General features: G+C 40.1%; 1 protein-coding gene across 1 annotated transcript; it reads left to right on the forward strand.

Moving 5' to 3' along the window:
• Positions 1 to 255: 255 nt before the first annotated feature.
• SPRY2 (sprouty RTK signaling antagonist 2) lies at positions 256 to 5,573 on the forward strand. The gene is made up of 2 exons (XM_044667265.1): positions 256 to 860; positions 4,489 to 5,573. Exon 2 carries the CDS (start codon positions 4,540 to 4,542, stop codon positions 5,491 to 5,493), a length of 954 nt encoding a protein of 317 aa, XP_044523200.1. The 5' UTR covers positions 256 to 860; positions 4,489 to 4,539; the 3' UTR covers positions 5,494 to 5,573.
• Positions 5,574 to 10,735: the final 5,162 nt, after the last annotated feature.

Consider the following 10,735-nt stretch of genomic DNA (forward strand, 5'->3'; position numbering starts at 1 on the left):
ACGCCATTTACTGCTGCTGCTTTTGCAGAGATCTCTACCTCCTCCGGAAAGAAAAGAGAGCAGAAAAACGCCGAGCCCCCCCAGCCCAGATCTCAAATCCTCCCCCTTCTCCTCTTCCTCCTCCCTCTCCTCCTCCTCCATCACCTCCTCCTCCTCCTTCTTCCCCCTCTCCTTCTCCTCCTCCTCCTCTCTCTCTCCTCTCCTCCTCCTCCTCCTCCTCCTCCTCCAAACACACAACAACAACCACCGCCACAAACTCGCTGCTGCTCCTCCGAAACGCCCAGATTGCAAACCACAGAGCTGCCTGCAACAGAGAGAGGGAGAAAAGGAGAGGGAAAAGGAGGAGGAAGCTAAGAGCGGAGAGCAGCTGCAGCCAGCTTTCACGGGCAGGAACGACTGCACATTGCACAGGCTGCGTCTGCCAGGAGGAGGTCGATACGAAACTTGGGATTTTGCTTAACTTCATTTTCAGATCATTTTCTCGTACGGTTCGATCGTCTCACCCGAACAACAAAAGTGATTTGGTGTTGGCGATTCGACCTCCTGTTCATTGAGAGAAAAAAAGAGGAAATATTCCCTGTGTTTTTCTTCTAAGAGGAGTGAGGAAAACGAAAAAGAAGGGGGGAAAAACCCACTTCTCGCCCTTAGCCCGGAGTGTTTTTACTTAATTGAATCTATCGGCCGGTTCCTTTGCTCTGGATTTTCTTTTCACTTCTATTTTTTCCCCTTCTGATGGCTTGCAAGTTGGACTGAAGCAGAGTTTGGAAAGCAAAAGTTTGTTTTAGGGCTGGATTTATTTGCAAACCACAGGAAGAAGAAAATACAAGGGAGAGAGGGGTTGGTGCAGAGCCGCGATCACGGTGAGAGATATTTTATGCTGCTTCCCTCTCCCCCCCCCCATTCCCATCCCCCGCTCCCGGCTAACTTTAGCCATTTATTCCAGGAAACATGAAGTAAGTAGGTGTAGGTAAACCTGAAGCTTTAAATCCATCCACCATATCCATTCCTTTTCTTTCCATCTAGCAGGTTCCCTTAAGGAAGCAATAGAAAATTGACTCCGGTAGAGGGGTTTTTTTTGGGGGGGGGGTGATAATGGGGGCACTGGAGAGAGCGTTTTTTGCACGTACTTCCTAGCTGGTTTCTTTTCGCAATTGGAAACCCCATGTTCGGTATAGACCCCGCCACACACACACACACACACACACACACACACACACTCTAACTTGGAGTTCGGGAGCCCCCAACTTTAGCTACTCCGCGCCTTTTGGGGGGGGCGCAGATTAGGTGGCGGGCGCTCCTGTTAAGGCATTTGCTAGGAGAAATGTCTGCCTACTTGCTCTGAGTTTAATGAACTCGTGTCACATACATACTTGTCACAAACACACAGACACAAACTAAAAAAAAAAAAAAAGCTAGAAAACACTTCATCGTGTTTCACAGGTCACGGCGCTAAACGCCCAGATTTATATAACCTGTTCCTCATCTTTGAGGGAGGGTAATTCCTGCTAGATCCTGTTGAAGGCATTGAATAGCTTCCAGGGTGATTTATTTTCTGCTGTTTACATTCTTCGCGTGGGTAATCATATACATCCTACATTAAAATGCTTACGTGGGGAACTAGGGAAAGGAGCCCTCTTATCTCTAGCCTCGAATGTAACTAGATAGCAATACTTGATAGGCAATCCCGGTTTCTGTGTTGAAGGATTACTGTGTTGGGTCTGTGCAATTCGGAAGTGTGCTTCTTCCCTGCCCCCAACCCTGGTCTAATATAGGTCATCATTTTTTTTTTTTTAACTTCAACCCACCTTCTAGCACCGGAAGAAGGTAATCAAAGGCTCACGATCATTTTCCATTTACATTATCTGGTCACTTGTTGGTTAAAGAGGCTAGTTTAGGGGTTGGAGATATTTTTAGCCTTCTAAGTCTGCTTTTAGTTGAAAAAAGAATACATTTCGGAAACTTGGGGTATTTTCTCCCCCAAGGCTGTTTGTGTGTCAGTTTTGCCCCACCCCAGTTGAGAAGCCCTTTCCCCTCTTAATCCATAGTCTGATCACACACTCAGTTCGTAATGGGGGTTTCAAAGCATTTTCAAAGAAGGGGCGGCGGGGGGGGGGCGAGGGGGTTCTCTAAAAGGGGGTTGAGATATCCAGGCAGCCAGGGTAGAGCTGAACAGAAATTCACTGGCAAGAATATTTTCCCTTAGTAAAAGCTTTGCCTTTACAACCTGCCTGATACTGGCTCCATGCAATTTTTCCATGGCAGAGAGAAAGCTTTGGGCATGTAAAGCTACCAGATTAACAGGATCTGTGTTTTTTCCCTCACTTCCCCCCCCCCCCACACACACACACACACACACTGTGCCCCAGTGTGGCTTGGAGCTTTGATTTTGAAATGATTCCTCCTTAAAGAGGATTGTTACTGTCTCTTTATTGGGGGGGGGGCGGAGGGGGCTGTTTCCGACTTTATAGCGGCTCTTTGTGATTAGTAAGCATTAAACGCCTACTATGTGCCAGGGGCCCAAAGAAAGGCGTGCGTGTGTGTGGATAATAAAATAGATAGAAGAGGGAGAAATGAGTCGAATTTGTTACGGAATTAATATCGATGCAAGTTTTTAGGAGACTGACCTGTCAAGTCAAATGACTTGAAGGGTGAGATTTTTATTTTAATGCATTTACATTCGGAAATGGATTGTTTGAATTCTGTCATTTTGTAATGTGGGTGAAATTACACAAAATAAGGAGAATATGGGACTTTTGGAGGAGAGAGAGAGAGAGAGAGAGAGAGAGAGAGAGAGAGAGAGAGAGAGAGAGAGAGAGAGAGAGAGAGAGAGAGAGAATGTTCTGTTCCGGTTGCCTAGAAGGGCAAAAGATCTGAAAATGCATTCAAGGGAAGTTCTCTGAATGAGAAAAGTATTCCAAGCCATTTTACATAAGCCGAAGACTGTAGGGAAAACTCCTGGCATCAGTGAGGGTGAGGGGGTAGGGGGGCGGGGGCAGAGCCGAGGTAAAAGGAAGTGTGGTCTTGCGTTTCGTGACAAATCGACTTTAGAAGTGCCCCCGCCCTCCTCTCCCCCTCCCCCTGCACCCCGGGATGTTGCCTGTCTATCTAGAAGTTGTCTGCATTTGTGAGCCAGCTTGTCGCATTTGCAGCGTCAGTCAGCCCTGAGAAAAGTCCCAGGGGTTGCCGCTGGGTCCCACCTGCTGGGTACGTTGTTTTGGGGAAAGATGAAGCTGATAAAAGGAATGGAAGAAAAGAGCAATGCTGTCTTTTTTTTTTCCCCCCTGCTTTTCTGTTGTTTAAGGTGAGGAGATCCAGTTTCCAGATCAGTCTTGTTAAGGATTTAGAGGTGTATGTCACCTGCACGGTTCAAACAGGTTTTTTTCTTTTCTAGAGGGCAAAGGACACATTTTTTTTTTTTTTTGCCTTTAAAAAATTTTCATTTTCATCCAAATTTGGTAAAAAAAAAAGGAGGTGGTATGAAAGCAATATTTAGCAGGGATCTTACAGTTTTAATAAATTGTAAGGCTAAATTCACACTTTTTTCCTTTAAGAATAGAGTTAAGTTTGAATCCTATTAACAGTAACTTTAATGTAGGCATTTGTATGGAAATAAACAAATTTGAGAAGATTCCAGAATAAGCAAGTTTGAAGTTTTGCTTGGCCATAGGGTAGAAAATCAGTCCTTTACTTGAAATACAGAATAAAAGTTCTTTCCCTGTATGTATTTGTCAGTGCAAAATGTATGAATTGGTGCTTTTTTTCCTCCCTGTAGTGTAAAATTTTGACTTGTGTGGTGCTTCCAGCTGAAAGGATTTGTATTGATATGCCATTTAGTAATTGACTTTAGAATGATAGGTAGTTTTGTATATAGTACAGCAGCTTTATATATAATATAGAAAATTAGTAATAAAGAGTATATATTCTGAAATAAAATGCTACTTAATACCAAATTAGAATATTCCAGATCCATCATTAAAAAAAACCAGTAGTTTGGAATATATTTGGAAATAAAGTTTAAGGATTTCCCGAATCATATTTACTGATGTTTAAAAGCAGAATTGCAACCAGGCAGCCAACCATGACATTTCTTTCAGTTTTAGACTTTCTTTGAAATTTGGGGTTGCACTGTTGACTTAAAACTTAAAAAAACCTAATTTTCCTGCAGCTCAGTCTCTCCCCCCCACATTCATTAGTTTTAAGTAAAAAATCTACCATGTTTTATATTTTCTCTTCTAGAAAAAACTTACTCTTCCAGGACCGAGTTTTTCCTCTAAAATCAAGAATTCTAAAAAAAAAAGCAAAGGTTCACTTAAAAATCCCTTTCACATTTATATTGAATACTTGTTCCAGGAACCAGTTCTCCTATTCCAACTAGCATTTTTTTTTTTTTTTTTTTTTTAAAGAAGGGCCTGTGAAGTACATCCTCCTTCAGGTAGTTGAAGAGTTAATCGTGTGTCATAGTGAACCATTTTCTCTTTGTTCTTGCAGGAGTTCAGATGTGTTCTAAGCCTGCTGGAGTGATCACCCTTCAGAATCCTGATGGAGACGAGAGCTCAGAATGGCAGTGGGTCCCAGCCCTTGTTACAGGCTCCCCGTGACAGCGGCAGGCAGCATGGGGAGCCTGACCCCAGAGATGCTCTCACGCAGCAGGTTCACGTGTTGTCCCTGGACCAGATCAGAGCCATCCGGAACACAAACGAATACACCGAGGGACCCACGGTGGCCCCCAGACCGGGGCTCAAGCCCGCCCCTCGACCCTCCACCCAGCACAAAAACGAGAGACTCCACGGCTTCCCCTCGGAGCACCGCCAGCTTAGCAGGGTCCAGCACTCACAGACACACTCTTTTGTCCGAGCGCCCCTGTCTCGGTCCATCAGCACCGTGAGCACGGGATCGAGGAGCAGTACAAGGACAAGTACCAGTAGCAGTTCCTCGGAACAGAGACTCTTAGGATCCTCGTTTTCTTCTTCAGGGCTAGTGGCCGATGGCATCATCCGTGTGCAGCCCAAATCGGAGCTCAAGCCGGGGGAACTGAAGCCCTTGAGCAAGGAAGACGTGGGCCTGCACGCCTACAGGTGTGAGGACTGCGGCAAGTGCAAGTGTAAGGAGTGCACCTACCCGCGTCCTCTGCCGTCGGACTGGATCTGTGACAAGCAGTGCCTCTGCTCGGCTCAGAACGTGATTGATTACGGGACGTGTGTGTGCTGCGTGAAAGGCCTCTTCTATCACTGCTCCAACGATGACGAGGACAACTGTGCGGACAACCCGTGCTCCTGCAGCCAGTCCCACTGCTGCACTCGGTGGTCGGCCATGGGGCTCATGTCCCTCTTTCTGCCTTGTTTGTGGTGTTACCTTCCAGCCAAGGGTTGCCTTAAGTTGTGCCAGGGCTGTTACGACCGAGTGAACAGGCCAGGGTGCCGCTGTAAAAACTCCAACACAGTTTGCTGCAGAGTGCCCACTGTCCCACCCAGGAACTTTGAAAAACCCACATAGCATCGTTGATCAGGAATACTGCAGTAGTAATACGAATTATTACTCTGTCCCTCTCTCTGTCCTCTCTCTCTCTCTCTGTCTCTCTCTCTCTCTGTTTTAACACATATGCAACCCACTAAACAGTTATAATATTGGCACTGTTAGGAAGGGTTGGGATATACTTTGCTGTTTGCAGTGAAACGCTTTTCTTTTTTTTTTTTTCCTTTTTTTTTTTTTTTTTGTGCGTGTGCCATCTTAACAGATAGGCTTGTTAGAACACAGCTAATGGAACTCAAAATATGGGATACAGAACTTGGTGACCCACCTATTACATAAGCTAAAGCAACACAGACACTCCTAGGCAACTTTATCATTTGTGAATAGTTCTTGCAAAGTTTGTAAATTAGCAAATGATTCCTTTTTCCATTGTTTTCTGCCAGAGATAATGTGCTATATTTTTGTATATACAATAATATTTGCAACTGTGAAAAAAAAACAAAACCAAGTTGTGCCATCCTGCGTGGCACAGTCACAAAATTTATACTAATATGTTGTACATTCGGAAGAATGTGAATCAATCAGTATGTTTTTAGATTGTATTTTGCCTTACAGAAAGCCTTTATTGCAAGACTCTGATTTCTCTTTGGACTTCATGTATATTGTACAGTTACAGTAAAATTCAGCCTTTATTTTCTAATTTTTTTCAACATATTGTTTAGTGTAAAGAATATTTATTTGAAGTTTTATTATTTTATAAAGAAGAAGAATATTTATTTTAAGAGGCATCTTACAAATTTCACCCCTTTTATGAGGACGTGATAGTTGCTGCAAATAAGGGGTTACAGATGCATATGTTCAATATAAAATAGAAAATATATTAACGTTTGAAATTAAACTGGGCTGCTTGTCTTCTTTTTCCTTTGTTTCTTTGAGGTTAAAAACCTGGTTATGACATTGATAACAATTGTAATGGGGTAGGAAAGTTTTGTTCACAACTTATTTTTAGCCTATGACCAGGCCATCACTATCAGTGAAATAGAGAATGAGCCAATTTACCTTGGTGGTGATTCAAGCAAAACATCTGTATGTGGTGGGAGTCAATTTTGAACATCATTATTTATGTTGTAGTCACTTCCCTGGGTTTAAAGTACATTCTCAAAATACTTGAGTAGGTCATAAGATTACCTAAAATTATAATAATAATTAGACCCACTTTATATGTAAATTGGTAAATTGAGGCCATTGCTTGAATAATTCAGTCCTCTTTAAAAAAAACCACTTATAAAGCATCAGTTGAATAGTGACCCCATTTCTCCACTATTATTTGGCTCTGAATTAAGCCACATACCAAATATATTCAATATTTGAAAACATCTGGATGATTAATTGAATTTTTTAGTTTTGATTCAGGGCCTTACATATATACAGCCTATGTGTCAACTTTAAGAATTCAAGCCAAGAAGTCCAGTTGAAGAATCTGGATTGGCTGTCTTAACTGATTAGATTAGCCAGACATCTGCCAAAGTTTCATTTGCACTATGTAGACAATGGCACATAAGGTAGTTATTTGGGAATTGCTCCTTGTAAGCAGAGCTAGCACTCTGAACACTAAAATGTCATACTGTGTGTACAGGACATAGTAGGCACCGAATAAATGTTTGTGGATTCTTACTTGGAATAAGGTTTTTGCTTTGTAACTTTGTGACTCTTGCCATCTGCTGAGGTCAGAAACTGTTTACTTCTAAGACTTGCCAAAAGTCTAGGAAATGATTTACTTGTCTTTTAAATCTATCATTTCCTGATATGAGTATCTTTTTAGGTTTAAAGGTCTTAGTGCAGACTTTTTTTTTCAACTCAGACATAGTGTGAAGAGACTTCAGTTTATTCTGAATCCCCTCCAAGCAAAAGAATAAATTATTTGAAAATTTGTTTAGTGAAAAAAAAATTGGGTGTTGGGTTCCTGGAGATCATAATTCTTAAAGCCAAACTGACTGGTGGCCCAGGTTTGGGATCTGGATGTGAAAACAGCACAAGATTGTTTTAACACTACATAATTTTCAAGATTGGCAAAATCTGGTTCTTTAGAAACTTAGCTCTGTATGCATATTGTTCTTATAAAGATGGCCAGCAAGAGTTCTCTGCTTCTCAGCTTCCAGACACTACTTCCTAATTATTAAGACACCCATACTGTTATGAGTCATAAGCTTCTAGCTAAGGTTTATGACACTGGGGGTCAAATCAAAGTAGGTAAGGATTTGGCATTTACATTCTGTCATAAGAAAGCCAAGTTGCTTAGAGATAGGTAAGTGAGAAATAAAGGTACCAACTAATCTTTAAAACATTGTAGTTCATTCTTGAACTGAGCTAAAATGCCTAGAAAGAATGTGGAGAATTGGGTATAATTTGGACACAACCAGTGCTGTAGACTGTTGTTTACTTTAGAGGAAGTTTTAAAAAAAAATTGTTACTTTCAAGATTTCAATAAGGTGCAGTGACAGCACCTTAAATTTTTAAACTTTCCATTTTAAAAAATTTAAAAGTTTGCAATAAAAATGAAGTGAGTACCTAAGCTAATAGCCAGTCTTCCGGTGATAAGACAAGCTGACAATTTAATTGTTAACCAAATGCATAATAGAAATGACTAAATGTATTTAGAGGAAATGTTCTTTTATGTTGGTTCAGCTGTTGATGTTTTGAATTGATCTTCTTTCAGAAATATTATGTGGAAAGGGACATCTTCGTTTGGCCTTCATCTTAGAATGGCTGGCAACTCAGTTCTTACTAAAAACATTCATTTATATCATTTGAGGAGGAGATTTAAAGCCCTGCCAAATTTCTGCCCTGTTGGAGCATGCTCTGACAATTGTTTAATATCCATCTATTAAAAAAAAATAGAGGGTGAAAGGGGGTGGGGGTGTAAGGACACCTCCCTAACTCAACCAGCTTGTTGCTTTTTTTTTCTTTTCCTACTGGATCAAGATCTACTTGAACACTAAATTGAAGGCTAAAATATGAAAGCTATGAAGTAAGTGAATTTGCACTTACTAGGATTTTTCATAAGGCATTTGATAGCTAGTGAAGAATTTCATGGGATTAACTTTCAGCTGATTGGCCTCCAAACCTGTAGGACCAATTGTTGAAAAGTTTACTAGATCTAGGGTATTCCCTTGGTCCCTTACCCTCTTATCTGAACTGTCAGAAAGAGCAGATGGCATCAGGACTTTAGTGGGAAAGGGACTAAACATTTATAGAGAACCTACTAAGCCAGACACTGTGCTAAGTACATTATAAATATTAGCTCATTTGATTCTCACAACAATCCTGGGTGGTATGTGTTATTGTTATGCCCATTTCACAATTGAAGAAACTGAAGCAAACTAATGAAGTGAGGTTGCCCAGGATCAAAAAGACAAAGTATCTAGATTTGTCTGAGTGTTTGTGACCATTTATCTGCCTTTTGGAAGAAGTTGAACTGCAAAGACTAGCTACTAAACTTACCATCATTTTTTTTTTTTTTGCTTTTAAATGCCCATGATTATCCTTAATACATTTCTCTTTTATTTTATTTCTTTTTTTATTTTTATTTTTTTTCTTACCATCATTTTGTAGTCAGTCTACAGCCTGCTTTGGGGTCTGAACTCCTTGGGGATCTGGTACAAAATTAAAGATTACTAGTCAGTTTCTCTAAAAAGAGTTAAAAATCTTTTGATGTTAAAAATCCACTTCAGTTTCCTACTTCCCTTTTGAGTTGGACATACACGTTAGGTCCATGGACATGAAGTGAAGTGGAGAATCAAGGCAATTACGTGGACAGCTAAAGCAAAGTCATCCTTGCCTCACTGTCTGGCCTTTTGCTGACTTTTTCCCAAAAAAAACTGGTGGTGGCCTTTCTGGAGAGTTCCGATGCTTGCCTCCTTCTTCCTTCCCATGGATTGACTCCTTAGGTTGGGTCTTGATGATAACTGCAGCCTACACCAGGACTTTAAAATGTGGCCTGTCTGGTTTGGTCTGAGTGATCTTCACAGCAAAGGTATGCAATTTGCTATCCATAAGCACTGGTTTGACCACTCTTAGCGGGATAATAAAACAGACAGTCCATACTCACTCTGACTGCAATCCATTTGCTGCAATCATATACACTTACCCTCAGTCAAATGTTCTTTGCTGAATTGAAGACTTCTATATATTTAGAAATAATAGCATGAAAGATAAGCATTAAAATGATAGATTCATGGAGATATCACTAGCTATTTCACCAAAATAAAACCAAAATGATCTAAGAGCAAAAAACAAAGCATTTACTTTTTTTTAAAGACCCAAAAAGATTAAGTATAAATATATAATAAATATAATATAAATAAATATAATAAAAATGTATTAATCCCTATCGGTGGCTAGCAAACATTTTACACTTATTTAAAGCTACAGATTGATCTGAAAAATTCGTAAAACCCAGCCTAATTTGGCAAATGCCCTTTGCAGTATTTTTTTTTTTTTTATGAACTATTAGAGGAGATTATAATGAAGTATGTTAACTTGGCCCCTGGCTTGGCTAGATGGGACATGTAAGACTTGAACATACCTTGCAGGAGTTTATTTCTCAAAACAGTTGCTAATATACAGAGAACAAGATTTATTTGGCTGAACACAAGGGTCCACTTGGAAGAGAAGTTGGGTAGCATTTCTTAACCAATTTGTTGATATTTCTTTAATGATACACTGAGATTAGGATAGGTGCTAAAGTTAAATTTCTCACACATTCTAAAAAAAAAAACAGGAGAGAGCATTTAATTCATTAGATATTTTAACAAAAGCCCAATATAAACAACAGAAATGCAAAAAAACGAAGCTGATTGATAAATGGATATAGCAACCCTAAAACAGGATATCTTACTTGACTACTGATTACTGATTCCTCTCTTTGAACACAATATTAAAAGATAGAGAGGAAATCCTCAATGACTTAACTAGATGCTGTGGTGATAGAAGACAAGGACAAAAAACAAACAGAATGAGAAAGCTTATTGTGATGTGCATCAAGGAAGGTTGTGCCCATCTCAATGGCATCCAGTATAAAATAAATTGCTAAATAGGTATTTATTAAGTATGTGTTACACAAATACAAGAAATGAAGCAATATCAACAAGAACTTTCATTTTAATGAGAGAGAAAATAAAGACATATAAACAAAATGAATATGTAAACATGGAAGTAGTTATTGATGCCTATAGGAAAAGTAATGAAGGAAAAATTGTGAAATATT

This window comes from Gracilinanus agilis, chromosome 3 (genome assembly GCF_016433145.1).
Source record: "Gracilinanus agilis isolate LMUSP501 chromosome 3, AgileGrace, whole genome shotgun sequence".
NCBI classification, from domain to species: Eukaryota; Metazoa; Chordata; class Mammalia; order Didelphimorphia; family Didelphidae; genus Gracilinanus; species Gracilinanus agilis.

Coding starts and splice junctions, on each gene's coding strand:
- SPRY2 (XM_044667265.1), top strand. CDS start 4,540: ATGGAGACGAGAGCTCAGAATGGCAGTGGGTCCCAGCCCTTGTTACAG.